The following is a 21,268-nucleotide window of genomic DNA, read 5'->3' on the forward strand; positions in this document are numbered from 1 at the left end:
TGATGATGTTTGATCATTTTGGGAGATTACTGTTGTGTAAGACAAGCTAACAAATTGGTAATGGTGACCTCATGGTTTAAGCTGTAAATCTAAAACAACCTTTATTTCACTGAGGGTTTAAACACTTGATATCATGTCAGTTTGTTTCCTCATATGAACACAGAGTCATTTAGTCCACTGTCTGCTAGCTGTTCTCTAAATCAAACCAGGTTAAGAATCGATTGACTGAAGGCTTTTAGTTACTGATTAAGCAAATTATTTAACAGTAAAGTTCCCCCCCTCCCTCCAGCAGGGTTAATGACCCCATCCTGGTGCAGAATGGATGCAGTTCATTGGCTCTGTCCTGCAGACCTCCATCTGTCTGATCAATCTGAAATCTTCTTCATCTCTGATGATGTTCTGCTTGTTTTCCAGCCTCTTCCTCGTTGCCTCATTGTTTTCTCTGATCTTCAGTTGCTTCTCTATTCTCCTCATTAATTCCCCGTCTTCCTTCTTAAAGGCTGTTTTTTCTGTTCAGAAGTTCCTTCAGATCATCTGTGATCCGTGGTTCATTATCTGGGAAGCAGTTCCCTGTCCTGGTAGGGATGCTGTTATCTACAGGCAGTCAGTCACACTCAGTCATTGCATTGCTGTCCTCTCACACAGAGCCGACACAGAGCAGGTTCTGCAGCAGCTTCTTCCCCACCGCCATCAGACTGACCAACTGTTGGGGAAACTCTGCATCACACTGATAACAGCAAACCAACAACACTGCATAACTGCACCATAGATATTAATGCTCTGAACTTCCAGATCAACACTTTTTTTGCACCATGTTTTTTCTCCCACACTGTTTACATTTGATCACTGCTGATCTTTAAGGATGGAAATGTTCAATTAGTGTCTGAAAAGATGCACTAAATGAAATTTCCTTTTGCATAAACTCTGTGGATTCAAAATGACAATAAGAGTTGTCTAAGTTCTCCTTGCTCCTTCAACACCTCCTCTTTACCTCGGCTGGTAATCTGGATGTAGTTCAAGTATCATTTCTGCTTTAGATATTTAAATTAGCTGCTCATGGGAACATAAAAAAAATCTTGCTATGGTTACGCATCATAAGTGTCCAAAAAGGAAAAAAATATCTTTCAAGTTTCATAGTTTTCAACACCAGAAACAAAATGATCAGAAAACGAATCTCAGATCTACAGACTATGAATGAGTCATGGATCATGCAGGAAGTCCTTACCATATATGAGCCAGAATGTTCTGAGAAAGTCCAGACTGCATGAAGATGTCCTTCACTTCCTGTCCGCTAACAAAGCCATCAAGATCAGCATCCGTCTTGAGGAAGATGTCGTCATAGTGACCGCGCTCTGACAGTGGTACAACCCAGTTCAGTGAATGCTAGAACATGAAACCACACATACACACCTTCATGTTCCTTCATGGTCTCTGTGCTTCATAAATGAGACACAGTCAGAACAACAGGTTTGTTTCTATTGTTCTAGATGGAAAAAGGACAGAAGATAGAAACATTGGAACTAGAACACAGCAAATCAACTACAAGTATTTCTTCTTGGTCTGAAATGTTCACTGTTGTTAGCTGATACTGTAACCATGGTGACCGAGCCTCCTGCTCTGAGAAATAGCGGCAATGCACTGGAGAAAAAGGAGCTTCTGTAATGTCTAGTGATGGGAATGGTCTTTAAGATAGAAAAACTATGTGTTTGTTTTGTTGGACTATTTAAACAGTTTAAAATTTCCTGGCTCTACGTCAGACCTTGATATAGTATCACTCCTCCTTGTAGATGCAGAAGACAGTTCCTGCATACAGAAATAAACTAAACCAGCACTGTGGGCCTTTCCCAGTCTACATTTAAACAGACGTCATTGAACACCTGGATGAGGACAGTCTGCACTATGGGGAGAAACGAAGCCTGACTGGAAGCTTATAACAGCAGCTTTCAATGATCTTACGGATGAAAGGGAGGTTTGAGAGGAACCTGATAACCCTAGATAGATAACCCTATCCTGTGTGGAAGTTCTTTAACAAATGGCCTAAAACAGCAGAAACTGACCCAGGTTTGATTTACCTGTCCTGACTTCAGGCTGTGTTTGGGGGACAGGCTGCCGGTGCTGTTCAGGGAAGTCATGCTGCCATGGGAGGGTGTGGAGTGGAGTGAGTCCTTCAAAGGGGGGGGGCTGGCTGGTATCCCAGGAACAGGACCAGTCATTGAGCTCAGACTCCTCTTTCTCTTTGATGGAGGGATGAGGGCCGAGGGGAGAAGGGCGGGGATGGGCTCCTTCTCTAGAGCCCGGTACACCAGGTGCATGGCCTGCAGGGAGAGGTTCCGCTTTAACTGCAACTTTTCTCAGAACAACAATCAGTCCACAGCCACCAGCAGAGGCCTAAGGCCAGACTAAGTTTATCTATAAACCAACAGACTGTAAAACATTTAAGATATGAAAAACAGAAGTTCACATCCTACTAATGTGTTTGTTTCTTTGAGGTTTCTCCCCGTCTATGTTTAGTGTCGGATCAGATCACGGGTAAGAGGTGGATTAGCTCAGCCTGCTGCAGGCAAAGTGGCCAGGGTTGCTAACAGCACAAGCTAGCAGAGCTAGCCATAGCTCAGACAGTTGGCACAGCTACGCTGAAACCTGTCAAGGCTACGCTGAAGGTTGTCACGGCTACGCTGAAGCACTGCATGAAAAGTGGGATTTTCGTCAATATGCGGCACTGTAGATTGTCGTGGAACTTCAGGTTAGCGGCAGTTTACGGCAATTTACAGGCTTCACCGAAAACTCCCGTAAATTGTCAGAAATTGACGTAGACTTTCTTAGGCAGTGTTCCCCCCATGCCCCCCCCCATGGAATTCTAGGGGAGGCTTTAACATGTAAATGAACATGCTGTGAGCTATACAAATGCAAATCAGGGTTGCAGGGGGGGATTTACTCCAAGTGACATTTTTCTAAAAGGTAAGAAAATCTCTGATACAAAGAGATCAGGCTCAGTATAGCCTCTTAAATTTTAGCTTGAATTGATTTATTTAATTAAAGTATAGAGACCAAAACAGATCTTTAGCTGACAGAGCAATACATTTAGAGCAGTAATTATTAAAAAAATAAAAATTGCATTTAAGATAAAAAAATATAATGTCTGTCAATATGCTCAATTCACAATAACTTAAGTGGAAAAGTTTTAAGAAATGAGTCTGAGATGATTCACTTTATAACATGGCGCATTATCCTGTTGGAAGTAGCCATCAGAAGATTGGTACACTGTGGTCATAAGGTCCGGCCAGGTCAAGATCCGCAATTGCAATCGCACCAAACAGGAAAAAGAACATCGACAAATTCCGGTTCGTCAAATTAAAATATAGCAGCAACAGATCGGTGACTAGAAATTATAGCACAATTCTTATATATGAAAAAAAAAAACTAACACCGTTTATTTAAATGATTGGATCCAAACTATTGGTTATTCACCAACGAGGAAGCAGATTTCTCATCTCCATCAAAATATTTATTTTATACCGAGGGACTTAAACTTTAATCAAATCCATTCAAAAGAAACTTCTTATTACAGGAATGAAAAGAGATGCTGAGTTTGGGAGAAGAGAACAAGTTCATTAAAAAAAAAAAAAGCAGTTTTGAATTATCCTTATCCCCGTTACAAAAATCTACAAAAATATATATATATATTTGGGCAGAAACTGAACATATGCTGGATGATTGTGGGATTTTTTTAATATGTCATATTAAATTAAGCACTCACAGGGTTCATACAGGAATGAGTGACTCTAATTTAATGCTATTTTAATGCTATTAGAAATGATTTTAATGCCATCAACAAGAACCATGTACACAAGTTACAGGTGCTGGTCATAAAATTAGAATATCATGAAAAAGTAGATTGATTTCAGTAATTCCATTTAAAAAGTGAAACTTGTATATTATATTCATACATTACATACAAACTCATATATTTCAGATGTTTATTTTGTTTAATTTTGATGATTACAAATGACAACAAATGAAAATCTCAAATTCATCATATCAGAAAATTAGAATATTACTGAAGACCAATAAAAACAAAGGATTTATAGAAATGTTGGCCAACTGAAAAGTATGAACATGAAAAGTATGAGCATGTACAGCACTCAGTATTTAGTTGGGCCTCCTTTGGCCTGTATTACTGCAGCAATGCGGCGTGGCATGGAGTCGATCAGTCTGTGGCACTGCTCAGGTGTTATGATAGCCCAGGTTGCTCTAATAGTGGCTTTTAGCTCTTCTGAATTGTTGGGTCTGGTGTATTGCATCTTCTTCTTCACAATACCCCATAGATTTTCTATGGGGTTAAGGTCAGGAGAGTTTGCTGGCCAATTAAGAACAGGGATACCATGGTCCTTCAACCAGGTACTGGTAGCTTTGGCACTGTGTGCAGGTGCCAAGTCCTGTTGGAAAATGAAATCTGCATCTCCAAAAAGTTGGTCAGCTGCAGGAAGCATGAAGTGCTCTAAAACGTCCTGGTATGTGGCTGCGTTGACCCTGGACCTCAGAAAACACAATGGACCAACACCAGCAGATGACATGGCACCCCAAACCATCACTGACTGTGGAAACTTTACACTGGACTTCAAGCAACGTGGATGAAGTGCCTCTCTTCTTTTCCTCCAGACTCTGGGACCTTGATTTCCAAAGGAAATGCAAAATTTACTTTCATCAGAGAACATGACTTTGGACCACTCACCAGCAGTCCAGTCCTGTTTCTCTTTAGCCCAGGCAAGACGCTTCTGACGCTGTCTGTGGTTCAAGAGTGGCTTGACACAAGGAATGCGACAGCAGAAACCCATGTCTTTCATACGTCTGTGTGTGGTGGTTCTTGAAGCACTCACTCCAGCTGCAGTCCACTCTTTGTGAATCTCCCCCACATTTTTGAAGGGGTTTTGTTTCACAATCCTCTCCAGGGTGCGGTTATCTCTCTTGCTTGTACACTTTTTTCGACCACATCTTTTCCTTCCCTTCGCCTCTCTATTAATGTGCTTGGACACTGAGCTCTGTGAACAGCCAGCCTCTTTAGCGATGACCTTTTGTGTCTTGCCCTCCTTGTGCAAGGTGTCGATGGTCGTCTTTTGGACAACTGTCAAGTCAGCAGTCTTCCCCATGATTGTGTAGCCTATAGAACTTGACTGAAAGACCATTTAAAGGCTTTTGCAGGTGGTTTGAGTTAATTAGCTGATTAGAGTGTGGCACCAGGGGCCATCAATTTTGAACCTTTTCACAATATTCTAATTTTCTGATATGATGAATTTGAGATTTTCATTTGTTGTCATTTGTAATCATCAAAATTAAACAAAATAAACATCTGAAATATATGAGTTTGTATGTAATGTATGAATATAATATACAAGTTTCACTTTTTAAATGGAATTACTGAAATCAATCTACTTTTTCATGATATTCTAATTTTATGACCAGCACCTGTATTAGTGTACATGAAATATGAAGGAGCTGCAAGCAGAGTTCCATGACTCCTGTATGTATGTAAACACACACACATATATACGTATATATATATCCTCTAGCTTTTTCTCCGCCTGGAGCGGTATAATATATCTGACGAAATTGTTTTTATAAGCATTTTTTATTAAAGAATTATAAATACTTCGATAAACATATTTAAATAATTTTAGTGCCAATTAAGGCCTTGATTTAAAAAAAAAATGAATGAATTTTTAATTATTTTTATTGATCCGCGGAAACCCTGGTTCTTCTTGCGCATGCTCTTTATGATCTCCAAGAAACTCAGAGCGGAGCGGTCTGCAGCCACAGTGGAGGATGTATGCTTTGCTTTGTGCAGGCGGTCTGGAGCGTCTGGATTTTGGGGTAAAACTCCTCTTGGACGCGATGGCGACTGCATCGAACAAGACGAACTCAAAGAAGAGATGCTAGCGGTAAATATATGTTCGATTACTGCCTGCAAGGCTAATAGCAGCCTAGCCTAAAGCTACGGCTAATAGCAGCCTAGCCTAAAGCTACGGCTAATAACCGCCTAACCTAAAGCTACGGCTAATAGTAGCCTTGCAAGAACAAGCATTATTAAAGTGTATTTTTTGTGATTCACAGGAAGCAGTACGGCGTCTTCACAACTCGGAGACTAATTAGATTTTTTATTCATACCACTCTCATTTAATTGTTTTCCAGCTGCCTGTAAGACGTATTTTGAGACGGTACGCAGGAGCTTCAGATATACGCAGCCAGCCAACACATTGCTTGCGGAGGCTGCCAAGCAATCTGCTCGGAGTTGGGCTAGAAGAAAGAGGGTAAGACTTTATTTGGTGACTATTTTTCAGGTGCATTGATAGATGTGTTGTGTCCATACGCAGTGCGCTGATTCATTGTTTTTTTTTCAGGTGCTGAAAGCGAGGCAGAGTGTGCTAGCAGATGAGGAAGTGGAACTCTGGAAGTCCGCCACCGTCGGCCTCATGTCCGACGAAGAAGATGGCGTCGTTGGCGGTGTCTCTGGATGGATTGTACGGTCGCCGCCATTTCGTAGGCCGGATCTCCCTGAACTCTGTGTTAAGCTGCAGTCCCGGTTAGAAGCGATGCCGAAGTACAGGGCCACGCACAGTAGGCGTCTGCACATCGGACCTGCCTCGGAGGGAATGCTGCCAGTTACCTCCAACCCGAGGAAGCAAACGGACCGTTCACAGAGTTTTAATTTTTAGAAACGCATGTGTTTGGATACGCGTTGTATATAGTTGTGTGTGTTTCAATAAAGCTCTTTCTTTGCATAAACTGCTTCCTGGCAAATGTTCATTTCCTGTATAAATTCATTCATGTCCTTGATGGTAGCATAATAATTGTGTAGTGGTGTAGGATAACATAAATACACACCATATGAATGAATAAATATATGAATGAATAAATATATATTCATAAATATATATATATGTAAATATATATATATGCCAACCAATCACGAGCGACTTTACTTGTTTAAAAAGAAGTGGTTCCGTCCAATACTCAGTAAGAAAATTAAAGCCTGGCGTGGCCACGTGTGGTTTTGCTGCCAATCGCGAGCGATTTCACTTGTTTGAGAATAGTGGTTTCAGCCAATACTGAGTAGGTTATTCAAGCCAGACCTGGCCAGCCGCGCGGGTTTGCTGCATTCATATGCTAATTAGGGCCATTAGTACAGCTGATCGCTCTCCACATACGTCAGAGTCCGTTTCCGACAATTTGTGGCACTACAAACGCGGACAAGCACGGGTTGCAAATTGTCGGAAACTGACGAAAATCAGGGAAATCTGCGGGAGTTTACGGGGACGAAAATCTCACTTTTCATGCAGTGAAGGTTTTCACGGCTACGCTGAAGGTTGTCGCTGCTACGCTGAAGGTTTTCACGGCTACGCTGAAACCTGTCAAAGCTACGCTGAAGGTTGTCATGGCTACGCTGAAGGTTGTCACGGCTACGCTGAAGGTTTTCACGGCTACGCTGAAGGTTGTCAGAGCTACGCTGAAGGTTGTCAGAGCTACGCTGAAGGTTTTCACGGCTACGCTGCAGGTTTTCACGGCTACGCTGAAGGTTTTCACGGCTACGCTGAAGGTTTTCACGGCTACGCTGAAGGTTTTCACGGCTACGCTGAAGGTTGTCACGGCTACGCTGAAGGTTGTCACAGCTACGCTGAAGGTTTTCACGGCTACGCTGCAGGTTTTCACGGCTACGCTGAAGGTTTTCACGGCTACGCTGAAGGTTTTCTTGGCTACGCTGAAGGTTTTCACGGCTACGCTGAAGGTAGTCACGGCTACGCTGAAGGTTGTCACAGCTACGCTGAAGGTTTTCACAGCTACGCTGAAGGTTTTCACAGCTACGCTGAAGGTTTTCACGGCTACGCTGAAACCTGTCAAAGCTACGCTGAAGGTTGTCTTGGCTACGCTGAAGGTTGTCACGGCTACGCTGAAGGTTTTCACGGCTACGCTAAAGGTTGTCAGAGCTACGCTGAAGGTTGTCGCGGCTACGCTGAAGGTTTTCACGGCTACGCTGAAACCTGTCAAAGCTACGCTGAAGGTTGTCATGGCTACGCTGAAGGTTGTCACGGCTACGCTGAAGGTTTTCACGGCTACGCTGAAGGTTGTCAGAGCTACGCTGAAGGTTGTCAGAGCTACGCTGAAGGTTTTCACGGCTACGCTGCAGGTTTTCACGGCTACGCTGAAGGTTTTCACGGCTACGCTGAAGGTTTTCACGGCTACGCTGAAGGTTTTCACGGCTACGCTGAAGGTTGTCACGGCTACGCTGAAGGTTGTCAGAGCTACGCTGAAGGTTTTCACGGCTACGCTGCAGGTTTTCACGGCTACGCTGAAGGTTTTCACGGCTACGCTGAAGGTTTTCACGGCTACGCTGAAGGTTTTCACGGCTACGCTGAAGGTTGTCACGGCTACGCTGAAGGTTGTCACAGCTACGCTGAAGGTTTTCACAGCTACGCTGAAGGTTTTCACAGCTACGCTGAAGGTTTTCACGGCTACGCTGAAACCTGTCAAAGCTACGCTGAAGGTTGTCTTGGCTACGCTGAAGGTTGTCACGGCTACGCTGAAGGTTTTCACGGCTACGCTAAAGGTTGTCGAGGCTACGCTAAAGGTTGTCGAGGCTACGCTGAAGGTTTTCACTGCAACGCTGAGTCCTGTCACTGCAACACTGAGTCCTGTCACTGCAACGCTAAATCCTGTCACTGCAACGCTGAGTCCTGTCACTGCAACGCTGAGTCCTGTCACTGCAACGCTGAGTCCTGTCACTGCAACGCTGAGTCCTGTCACTGCAACGCTGAGTCCTGTCACTGCAACGCTGAGTCCTGTCCTGTCACTGCAACGCTGAGTCCTGTCACTGCAACGCTAAATCCTGTCACTGCAACGCTGAGTCCTGTCACTGCAACGCTAAATCCTGTCACTGCAACGCTGAGTCCTGTCACTGCAACGCTGAGTCCTGTCACTGCAACGCTAAATCCTGTCACTGCAACGCTAAATCCTGTCACTGCAACGCTGAGTCCTGTCACTGCAACGCTGAGTCCTGTCACTGCAACGCTGAGTCCTGTCACTGCAACGCTTAATCCTTTCACTGCAACGCTGAGTCCTGTCACCGCAACGCTGAGTCCTGTCACCGCAACGCTGAGTCTTGTCACTGCAACGCTGAGTCCTGTCACTGCAACGCTTAATCCTTTCACCGCAACGCTGAGTCCTGTCACCGCAACGCTGAGTCCTGTCACTGCAACGCTGAGTCCTGTCACTGCAACACTGAATCCTGTCACTGCAACGCTGAGTCCTGTCACTGCAACGCTGAATCCTGTCACTGCAACGCTAAATCCTGTCACTGCAACGCTAAGTCCTGTCACTGCAACGCTGAGTCCTGTCACTGCAACGCTGAGTCCTGTCACTGCAACGCTAAATCCTGTCACTGCAACGCTGAATCCTGTCACTGCAACGCTGAATCCTGTCACTGCAACACTGAGTCCTGTCACTGCAACGCTAAATCCTGTCACTGCAACGCTGAGTCCTGTCACTGCAACGCTGAGTCCTGTCACTGCAACGCTGAGTCCTGTCCTGTCACTGCAACGCTGAGTCCTGTCACTGCAACGCTGAGTCCTGTCACTGCAACGCTGAGTCCTGTCCTGTCACTGCAACGCTGAGTCCTGTCACTGCAACGCTAAATCCTGTCACTGCAACGCTGAGTCCTGTCACTGCAACGCTAAATCCTGTCACTGCAACGCTGAGTCCTGTCACTGCAACGCTGAGTCCTGTCACTGCAACGCTAAATCCTGTCACTGCAACGCTAAATCCTGTCACTGCAACGCTGAGTCCTGTCACTGCAACGCTGAGTCCTGTCACTGCAACGCTGAGTCCTGTCACTGCAACGCTTAATCCTTTCACTGCAACGCTGAGTCCTGTCACCGCAACGCTGAGTCCTGTCACCGCAACGCTGAGTCTTGTCACTGCAACGCTGAGTCCTGTCACTGCAACGCTTAATCCTTTCACCGCAACGCTGAGTCCTGTCACCGCAACACTGAGTCCTGTCACTGCAACGCTGAGTCCTGTCACTGCAACACTGAATCCTGTCACTGCAACACTGAATCCTGTCACTGCAACGCTGAGTCCTGTCACTGCAACGCTGAATCCTGTCACTGCAACGCTAAATCCTGTCACTGCAACGCTAAGTCCTGTCACTGCAACGCTGAGTCCTGTCACTGCAACGCTGAGTCCTGTCACTGCAACGCTAAATCCTGTCACTGCAACGCTGAATCCTGTCACTGCAACGCTGAATCCTGTCACTGCAACGCTGAGTCCTGTCACTGCAACGCTGAGTCCTGTCACTGCAACGCTAAATCCTGTCACTGCAACGCTGAGTCCTGTCATGGCAACGCTGAGTCCTGTCACTGCAACGCTGAGTCCTGTCACTGCAACGCTTAATCCTTTCACTGCAACGCTGAGTCCTGTCACCGCAACGCTGAGTCCTGTCACCGCAACGCTGAGTCCTGTCACTGCAACACTGAATCCTGTCACTGCAACGCTGAGTCCTGTCACTGCAACGCTGAATCCTGTCACTGCAATGCTAAATCCTGTCACTGCAACGCTAAATCAAGTCACTGCAACGCTGAGTCCTGTCACTGCAACGCTTAATCCTTTCACTGCAACGCTGAGTCCTGTCACTGCAACGCTGAGTCCTGTCACTGCAACGCTTAATCCTTTCACTGCAACGCTGAATCCTGTCACTGCAACGCTTAATCCTTTCACTGCAACGCTGAGTCCTGTCACTGCAACGCTTAATCCTTTCACTGCAACGCTGAGTCCTGTCACTGCAACGCTGAGTCCTGTCACTGCAACGCTTAATCCTTTCACTGCAACGCTGAGTCCTGTCACCGCAACGCTGAGTCCTGTCACCGCAACGCTGAGTCCTGTCACTGCAACGCTGAATCCTGTCACTGCAACGCTGAGTCCTGTCACTGCAACGCTGAGTCCTGTCACTGCAACGCTTAATCCTTTCACTGCAACGCTGAGTCCTGTCACTGCAACGCTTAATCCTTTCACTGCAACGCTGAGTCCTGTCACTGCAACGCTTAATCCTTTCACTGCAACGCTGAGTCCTGTCACTGCAACGCTGAGTCCTGTCACTGCAACGCTTAATCCTTTCACTGCAACGCTGAGTCCTGTCACCGCAACGCTGAGTCCTGTCACCGCAACGCTGAGTCCTGTCACTGCAACGCTAAATCCTGTCACTGCAACGCTGAGTCCTGTCACTGCAACGCTGAATCCTGTCACTGCAACGCTGAGTCCTGTCACTGCAACGCTGAATCCTGTCACTGCAACGCTGAATCCTGTCACTGCAACGCTGAGTCCTGTCACTGCAACGCTGAGTCCTGTCACTGCAACGCTGAGTCCTGTCACTGCAACGCTGAGTCCTTTCACTGCAACGCTGAGTCCTGTCACCGCAACGCTGAGTCCTGTCACCGCAACGCTGAGTCCTGTCACCGCAACACTGAGTCCTGTCACTGCAACGCTGAGTCCTGTCACTGCAACGCTGAATCCTGTCACTGCAACGCTGAGTCCTGTCACCGCAACGCTGAGTCCTGTCACTGCAACGCTGAATCCTGTCACTGCAACGCTGAGTCCTGTCACTGCAACGCTGAATCCTGTCACTGCAACGCTGAATCCTGTCACTGCAACGCTAAATCCTGTCACTGCAACGCTGAGTCCTGTCACTGCAATGCTGAGTCCTGTCACTGCAACGCTGAGTCCTGTCACTGCAACGCTTAATCCTTTCACTGCAACGCTGAGTCCTGTCACTGCAACGCTGAATCCTGTCACTGCAACGCTGAGTCCTGTCACTGCAACGCTGAATCCTGTCACTGCAACGCTGAGTCCTGTCACTGCAACGCTGAATCCTGTCACTGCAACGCTGAGTCCTGTCACTGCAACGCTGAATCCTGTCACTGCAACGCTGAGTCCTGTCACTGCAACGATGAATCCTGTCACTGCAACGCTGAGTCCTGTCACTGCAACGATGAATCCTGTCACTGCAACGCTGAGTCCTGTCACTGCAACGCTGAATCCTGTCACTGCAACGCTGAATCCTGTCACTGCAACGCTGAGTCCTGTCACTTCAACGCTGAGTCCTGTCACTGCAACGCTGAGTCCTTTCACTGCAACGCTGAATCCTGTCACTGCAACGCTGAATCCTGTCACTGCAACGCTGACTCATGTCACGGCTACGTTGAATCCTGTCACTGCAACGCTGACTCATGTCACGGCTACGTTGAATCCTGTCACTGCAACGCTGAGTCCTGTCACTGCAACGCTGACTCATGTCACGGCTACGTTGAAGCTTATTGCGGCTAAAGTTAGTTTTGTGAATTCTCAGTCATCCGGTTCATGGAAACAGCAGAACAAATCCGCTCAGCTTTGGTTTTGGTGCCCTGTCTTTGGGATAAACCAGTTTTTCTTAGAGTGTGTTGCTGGGTTTGAAACTTATCGGTGTGTTGTGTTCAGAGATGAACTGTCTGAGTTTCTTAAAAACTCCTGACATATTTCCATATATGTCAGTTAAGTCAAGAATAGGAATAGTTTTTTACTGGAAATGAATCAACTTTTGTGTAACTAAAGAGCATTCATCTGTTTTTTAGACTTCTGGGTTCCTTGCACTGGAGGATTAATTTTGTAATTATAGTTCTAACTGTCAGGGCATTTCGTGGTCAGGGCCCTCAGCACATTCTGAAACATTCTGGACTCTGAGGTTCTACACACAGATACAGGCTTCCCTAATTTTTAACTTTAAACTATGATATGGAAGAAATGCAATAAAATTATCCTTTATGCTACACTGTAATTTATGTATTTATGTATTTATACAAATATTAAATTCTAGGTTCAATAACTAAGCAGTCATTGTCACTCACCACAGCAAATTCATCTTTGTCCAGATGGCCGTCTTTATCAATGTCACTCAAGTCCCAAACCTGATATATTCATAAAAATAAAAAAAAGCATTAGTGACATATTTACACACATGATATCAAATTTATTTCTATAGCTCCAATTCACAGCACATGTCATCTAAAGCACTTTAACAGTCGCTGGTTGTCTAGGTGGTGTCCTGAAAACAACGTGGGCTACATTAATAATTGGTCGATCTTTTAGTTTGGTCTGATTCGGAGAGACGGCATCCATCCCACTTTGGATGGTGTGATGTAAGTTTATTTCTAGAGCACAATTCAGTACAAGGACAATTCAAAAAGCTTAACATGATTTAAACAATAAAATAAAAGAACATTTAAAGCAAATAAAGATAAAAACTGATAAAAGCGGTTAGTGAAACAAATAAGGCAGTTGGGCCAGAACCTTAAAGTAATACCTCAGTTTAACTTCAACAATGGCAGCTCTAAGCTAATGGCTTTTAAATCTGACTAACTTAAGCATAAATGTTTTTACTAATATTAACTGTTCACCTAAAAAATTTATTTAAAAAAATGAAAAGAATGCTTTTTATGTCTTTGCCGTTTATAATAAATAACTAAACAGACTTTTTTATTGAAATATTTTCGCTAGAATACCCATTCCTAACCGATTACAACCCAAAGTAATGAGAAACACCATAAATACCTTCCCAAGGACGTCCAGAGGAAGCTTGGAGTTGATGAGGACAGGTCTGACCTTCTCACCTGACAGCAGGCCTTTGACAGGAGCAAGACTTTTAAAGATCCCATCAAACTTATTCTTCTCCTCAGGCTGTGAGGACAGAGACCCAACAGTTAGTCGGTAGCACTCTAGATCTGCAATCATTTTCCAGCACAGGTAAAGCAGTCAATTAGTGGTTTTAAATCTTTCCGTGTCATTTTGGATATTGGTTAGATTAAACAATCAGAATGAACAGAAATTGCCCCAGCCGCTGGTTCTGGTTGTTTTGTTAGTATTCAGTAGTATTACTTTTTGAGAAAACCTTAGTGGTGTTGGAGTTTTCCTGTCAGACTAAAGGTCATTGGTTCCAGATGCGGTTTTGGCTTTTGGAAGTCGCCATGTTACACTATTACATAGTGTTGTGGTCAAAGTGACGCAGTTGTGCTGGTTTGCCCTTTTATCAATATAGCCTCAGTAGAAACATTCTCAGATTAGATTGTTTTAACCAGACTGGTTGGACACAGAACTACCGACAAGGAAAAAAACATAAAACGGGGGAAAAACTATTATTTTTAATAAGAATGCCTAACATTTTATTTTGCTCATCATTGACTTAGACTTACACTTGGACAACATTTATGGACATTTTGTAAACACAGAGTGTAAATAAAACTAAATTTGGTTTTGTACTTTCATTAAATTTCCATCCATAAAGTGCAGCAGTGATCAAATGTAAACAGTGTTGGAGAAAAAACATGGTGCAAAATATCGCACTGATCCTGAAGTTCAGAGCATTAATATCTATGGTGCAGATCTGCAGCATTGTGGGTTTGGTGTTATCAGTGTTTTTCATTTTTATTTTATTTGAATAGGGACAATGCACATTAATGAACATCAGTATAAAAACAAATGTAAATATGCCGGATTATAGCTACAAAGCTAGTTTTCATCCATAGACCCTAGGCAGGCAAATACATAAGAAAGAACATAGCATACAATACAAGCATGACAAGGAAATGTTAAGAGTTTAGTGGTTACATGACTGGTTTGTTTTCATCTGTAGTTTGAGTTGAGCTCTAAAGCTGATCAGTGTAGGACTCTCCCATATGTGCAGAGGAAGACTGTTCCAGATGTTAGAGGCTCAGTGTGATGCAGAGTCTGTGATTTTCTCATCAGCTCATCAGTGTGATGGCGGTGGGGAAGAAGCTGCTGCAGAACCTGCTGGTCCTGCATTGAATGCTGGTGAAGCCTCTTCCCAGAGGGCAGCAGGGAGAACAGTCCATGGTGGGGGGGTGAGGGGTCAATGATGATGTCACGGGCTCGGGACACGCAGCGCTGGGATGAAATGTCTTTAATGGAGGGAAGAGGAGCCCCCATGATCCTCTCTGCTGTTCTCACCTTCTTCCAGTCTGAGGCGCTGCAGCCTCCACACCACACAGTGAGACAGCTGCTCAGAACGCTCTCTAGGGGGGGGGGGCAGGTGGGCTCTCTATGGTGCTTCTGGAGAGGGTGGGGAGGATGGGGGGGGGCAGGACGCTCTCTATGGTGCTTCTGGAGAGGGTGGGGAGGATGGGGGGGTCAGAACGCTCTCTATGGTGCTTCTGGAGAGGGTGGGGAGGATGGGGGGGGGCAGGACGCTCTCTATGGTGCTTCTCGAGAGGGTGGGGAGGATGGGGGGGGCAGGACGCTCTCTATGGTGCTTCTGGAGAGGGTGGGGAGGATGGAGGGGGCAGGACGCTCTCTATGGTGCTTCTGGAGAGGGTGGGGAGGATGGGGGGGGGGGCAGGAAGTCCAAGCGCTTCTGGGCCCTTTGGACCAGTGAGGTGGTGTTTCCAGTCCAGGTGAGGGTGTCTGTGATGAATGACCACCTCTACAGCTGAGCTGTTGATGAGCAGTGGAGCGTGGTTAGGCCGCTTCTTCCTGAAGTCCACCATGATCTCCTTGGTCTTCTCCACCTTCAGGATCAGGCTGTGCCTCCTCCCCCTGGTGTGGAACAGCTTTTACTGCTGGAGGCTGTTTAGTGCCTCAAACCTTCCAAAGAAGTTGTTCAGTTCATTTAGGAAGTCAGTGTTTGCTGCATCTACCGGGGGGGAGGGGGTGTTGTAGTCTGTGATCATCCGAATGCCTTTCCTCATCCTCCTGGTGTTGCTGTCATCATGGAAAAGATCCTGGATCTTCTGGCTGTGGTTCTGCTTCGATGATCTGATGGTTTAAGTCGCCATGCGCTGTTCTCAGAGCCTCTTTATCACCAGACCTGAAAGCTGAGTTCGGCGCTTCTAACGCTTTCTGAAACTCTCCATTTATCCAGGGTGGTTGGTTGGCCCGGGTGGTGATGTTCTTTTTGATGCTGATGTCCTTAATGCATTTGTTAATATAGGCTGACACAGTCATCAATATTTAATAAGTTGTAATATGTTGTTGCAGCCTTGAAGATGTTCCAGTCAGAGCATTCAAAACAGTTTTGGAGTGTCTCCATGGCGCCCTTATACCACACTCTGACCTCTTTAACTGTCGGTTTAGCCCTGATCAGCTGGGGCTTATATGCAGGGATAAGCATGACTGAGAGATGATCTGATGACCCGAGGTGGGGGCGGGGGGGGGCTGCTCTGAATGCATCTTTCATGTTAAACCAGGTCTAAAATGTTTTCAACACGAGTTGCAAAGTCCACATGTTGGTAGAAATGATGGAGAGCAGTTTTCCAGTCAGCCTGGTTAAAATCCCCAGCAATGATGAAAACAGCCTCTGTGTGCAGATTGTAGCTCAGAGATAGCCTGGTATAGAGTTCACCCCCCCCCCCCCCCCCCCCCCCAGCTCCTCTTTCTTTCGCCTTAGCTTTGCCGTTAGCCCCCCTCTATAGCCTTGCTTCGTCCGTCTTGCAAATCGCTACCTCCAGCCTGGTCTGGTCAGTGAGCCCACTGTTGTTTTCTTTAAATCCGCCCGTAGCACTCTTTAGCTTTTTAAGCGTTCAAGAGTGGCTGTACTTGAAGCATTTTGTGACCGTAGCTCCAGCAGGCGTTGGCGGCTCGTAGATTCAGGGTCGATACCTGGATTGAAGCGTTCTGAACAGCATATTTTGGATAATTGTCAAGAGCCCTCAGAAAGCCCTGATGCTGGGCAGTGGGCAGTGACAGACCGGGCTCTGTGCTGGAGGTGAGGGAGGATGATCAACGCTCCTTCTAGGACTAAATTAAAACGGCTTCTTTAAAGCCACCTCAAGAGCATTCCTTATTTCTAGCTTTGTTAATATTATTTTCTCTGGATTCCATTTGAAGTGAAAAATCTTCTCCTCCATCCAGTCCGTGATTGGCTGCCGTGTCCCGATTTCATCATTGGTTTCATCAAACTTTGGTAGGGACACTGTTGGTCTTCAGTTTTATTGGTCTGATGTCATTGGTCCTTTGCAAAAATATGCATGATCTTTTTTATGCTTAATGTGAGCATCAGGGCACATGTTGTTTAAAGAGAACAGCAGCATTTCTTGCTACATCAATACAAATCTTATTAGCCCTACACGAACTAGATGCTGTTTATTAATGTTTAAAGCATCACTGGCTCTGATCAATGTGGAATTAGGACTTTTTCCCACTTTGAAAAGGATTGCATTTAAACTTACCAGTGTCTATCTAACCAAATATAGTCTAAATATTCCTGCTATATGTGGATTTATCCTGTGTTCTCTTTTGAAGAAATAGAATAGTGCAGAAGTAAACAGAGGTAAAACCCACTCATATTTTTTATCTAATCTGCTCTCTCTGTATCACGCAAAAAAAAATACATTAAAGGGACGGCAAATAAATACTGTATTTCCATGAGTACTGGAACTATAAGAGGAACTGACACTGAGCATTTAAAATATTAACTTCACTATACAAGTTGTACATCTGGGCTGTAGTTACTCTGTCGCCCATTTCATTTATTTTATCTATGGATGAAACAATTAATCATATTAATCGATTATTTAAATAATCGTCAATTTAGTAACTGATTATTCATTAACCGGAGTATAGGGCCACTAAAATGTGCCTTTAGCCGACAGAGCGACACACTTCGAGCAGGAATTATACCAAGATTGAATAAATACCGTATTTTCAGGACTATAAGGCGCACTTAACGTCTTTTTTTTTCCTCAAAATGTGCGGTGCGCCCTATGGTGCGGTGCGCCCTATGTGTGTTGTAACTGCGACTTTTGAGACCACCTCATTGAGGAGATGATGAAAGAGTGGCTGAATGTAAGGAGACCAGGTGTTTTTTTTTTTCCACTCATCACCATCGCTGTTAATATGTAACTCCATGCATGCCCATCTCACAGCTGATGTGAAAAACATGGGGAAACAAATTAACGCTGTGCTCGCTGTTCAACCGCTCGACATCGGTGTGAACCGGACCCAGCAGGCGCAGCAGAAGCAGCGAGTTTACATGCAAAGTCAATGGTTGACGCGCGTATAGGTGCAGCAAAAGGTCCTGCAGCGCGTTTTGAGCTGCAGGTGCAGCACTTCGGGAGCGTTTAAGCATCTGACGCACCGCCAACGCGCTGCTGCTGCTCGAGATGGAAAAATTGAAGTTTTGCTGGTGGACGCGCCGCATCAACCAATCAGAGAAGCTGATCTGGGAGCTGACAGCGAGACAGACACAGCGCTCTGATGACATGATATTAACGCAAATGAAAAAGGCTGGATGGATGAGAAGATGATGAAAGCGTGGCTGAGGCAGGTGTATGTGAGGAGACCAGGTGTTTTTTTCCACGCATCACCATCGCTGCGTGCCCATCTCACAGCCGATGTGAAAAAAAAAGGTGAATCAAATGAACGCTGTGCTCGCCGTTATCCCGGGGGTCTGACAAAGGAACTTCAACCGCTCGACATCGGTGTGAAGCGGCCGTTCAAAGTAAGGCTGCGAGCGGCGTGGGAGCGATGGGTGACAGACTGAGACCACAGTTTCAGGATAAGTGGAAGGCAGCGCCGGGCAAGTTACGCCACCGTTTGCGGATGGATTGTAGATGCTTGGACTAACGTGTCTGCTGGCTCTCTTGTTCAAGCTTTCGCAAAAGCCGGCATTATTTCTGAGGAGCTGCGCTGCACGGAAAGTGACTCTGACAGCGAAGAAGGGGAAATTGGCATGTCTGATTTTAGCGCAGCTGTTTAATTCAGAAACAGAGGATGAGGACTTTGATGGGTTTGATTAATACTTTGTAATAAATACATGAATAAAGCACAATCATACTCAGTTTTGCTCCCGCTCTATTTTTCTACCTGAAAACTTAATTCAACAGCAGCCTCTGGGCGGGTCTCCTCCTCTTCAGCGCGGTGGCTGGCAGGTGTTTTTTCATCTAAATTATCTAAATCTTGCAGCTATATTTGCTGTGATCAGTGGGAATAAAGTAGTTTTAATATGTTTTTAAGTGAGAAAGTCCAGCTGAAAACTTAATTGCAGTCAGTTCATCCAGATTATCTATTTCTGTCGGAGGCGCTCAGACCCCCACATACCAGCGGTGCACCGACAGTAGAAATCCCTTCAACAGCAGCCTCACCGCGGCGGCTGGCAGGTGTTTTTCATCTAAATAATTTAAACTGCAGGCACCAGGATACCGGCAATAAAAGCGAACATATTCCGTCGGCAGGTTTCAGTATTTTAAGTTAATTTAGGAGTGATCACAGCGCTGTGTCATCTGCAATGTGTCTGTCTCACGGCCAGCTCGCAGGTTTGATTAATACTTTGTAATAAATACATGAATAAAGCACAGTCATACTCAGTTTTGCCCCCGCTGTATTTTTAAATACGCAGTAGAGGTATTTAAAGGTAGTAGAGGACATGTACCTGTATATAAAAAATGCGCCCTATAGTCCGGTGCGCCTTATGTGTGTGTTAAATACAGAAATGGGACACATAATTGAGACTGCGCCTTTTAGTACGGTGCGCCTTATGGTCGTGAAAATACGGTATGTAAAGATTTTGCATTTAAAATAAAAAAAATAAAAAAGTTTTTGTCAATATTCTCCATCCAGATCTCCTCAAGAGGAAACGTTTGTTTCACCTGGTTTCATTTTGTAAAAAATCTTCTTTAAGGAACCTTTGGCTGATCTGATTATTATTTGATTCATTGAAAAAATAAACAGATTAATTAATTTGCAGAATAATCATTAGTTATAGTATAGTAATTCTTTAGTAATCCCGACAGTATACTATAGTAATCCTTAAATATTTATAATATTAAAGGATTAAATGTAACAACCTTTCATCATCATCCTATATTGCTTAATGTCTGACAGTTTAAATAGCTCCTTATGTCTTTTTTTTTTAGTGGCATCATCTACAATCACAACACTAAGAATGAGCTTTTATTCAAATATAAAATCACTTTCAACAATTATAAAAAAAACAATATAAGACTATCTTATCTGTAATGTAATAGTATCCTAAATAAACAGCCAGATTCCAGCATTATTTACAAACATTAATGTTTGTACTAATTTACTTATAGACTGTGTGGAAATCTAGAAAAATAGAATCACTGTAAATAGAGTTCCTCTGTTTGTCTTTATCCGATTTCTGGACGTAGAATCAATTAAATAGAACTATTTTTATGTGGGGAAAAAAAGCAGATATTTAGCATCCTTCTCGTGTTATGTTCTACAAAAGAAATAAAACCTGTTATTTATACCTGAACTGCTGTTCAGGTATAAATATACCTGAACAGCAGTTCAGGTATTTATTTTATATTTTATATATTTATACCTGAACTGCTGTTCAGGTATAAATAAGACAATTTAAACACACTAACCCTATAAAATATCTGATCATACACATCAATCATGATCAATTTCAAAGGGACTAAAATCTAAAAACAAACAAGAAAAAAAAAGCAAACATCCCAGATTCCATTGCTAACTATAGTTCTGCACTGCACCAGTAGGCGGAGTCATGTTCACAAGAATGTCCACTAAATGATTCTTAGAAGCCGCAGGGTTCGATGCCTCATGAGGCTTCATCTCACCATCACTAATCAAATGTTTATAAAATGTGTAAATCCTTCACTGCCCCATGATGGGGAAATGTAAGAATTATGATCAGTGTTAAAACCTTTATTCAACATGGCTTTAATCCACACATAGATCCTCTTTAAACAGATTTATAGAAGATAGCAGCTGATAGTGACTCACCCTGACGGCCCAGAGGGGTTCACAGGACAGAGAGGGACTGCTGATGTCCTTCTGGAATCAAACAACATTTCAAAAAGGATCAATTCAGTAACTTCTGTCCTCCCACTCTGCACAATCTGTTAGTTCTTTTTTATAATTTTTAAACGTTTTCACAGTATCAAGACATATATAAACAAACATATATGGGAAGCATGCCAATATTCATGAGACAAGGTTTTAAGTACAGAAACGTATCATTCATACAAAATCTGACTGTAAGGGTTTTATGTCCATTTAGTCCAGATTTTATAAAACATGTCATTTTGCATCCTGAGGGAAAAAGACAACTTTTCCATCACATATATTTTGTGTTTTATATTGATCCAATCCTCAATAGTTGGAGGTTCCACTCTCAGCCACTTTCTGCTTTTTACTAAGCAATAAGTTACATTTTAATAAGCAATAAGTGACATTTTACTAAGCAATAAGT

At 44.2% G+C, this 21,268-nt stretch overlaps 1 protein-coding gene across 1 annotated transcript; it reads right to left on the reverse strand.

The window, feature by feature from the left end:
- Window positions 1-1,225: 1,225 nt before the first annotated feature.
- LOC119781484 (epidermal growth factor receptor substrate 15-like 1) lies at window positions 1,226-20,902 on the reverse strand (the record flags this gene model as incomplete). The annotated part of the gene is made up of 5 exons (XM_038281968.1): window positions 20,800-20,902; window positions 13,627-13,752; window positions 12,924-12,983; window positions 2,073-2,315; window positions 1,226-1,383 (listed from the first exon to the last, which is right to left on the reverse strand). Coding segments are annotated over exons 4-5 (398 nt in total), but the record flags the coding sequence as incomplete, so codon positions are not given.
- Between the last annotated feature and the right edge of the window lie 366 nt (window positions 20,903-21,268).

The sequence above is a fragment of the Cyprinodon tularosa genome, unplaced genomic scaffold, assembly GCF_016077235.1.
Source record: "Cyprinodon tularosa strain WSP-4 unplaced genomic scaffold, ASM1607723v1 ctg1774, whole genome shotgun sequence".
In the NCBI taxonomy this organism is placed as follows: Eukaryota; Metazoa; Chordata; class Actinopteri; order Cyprinodontiformes; family Cyprinodontidae; genus Cyprinodon; species Cyprinodon tularosa.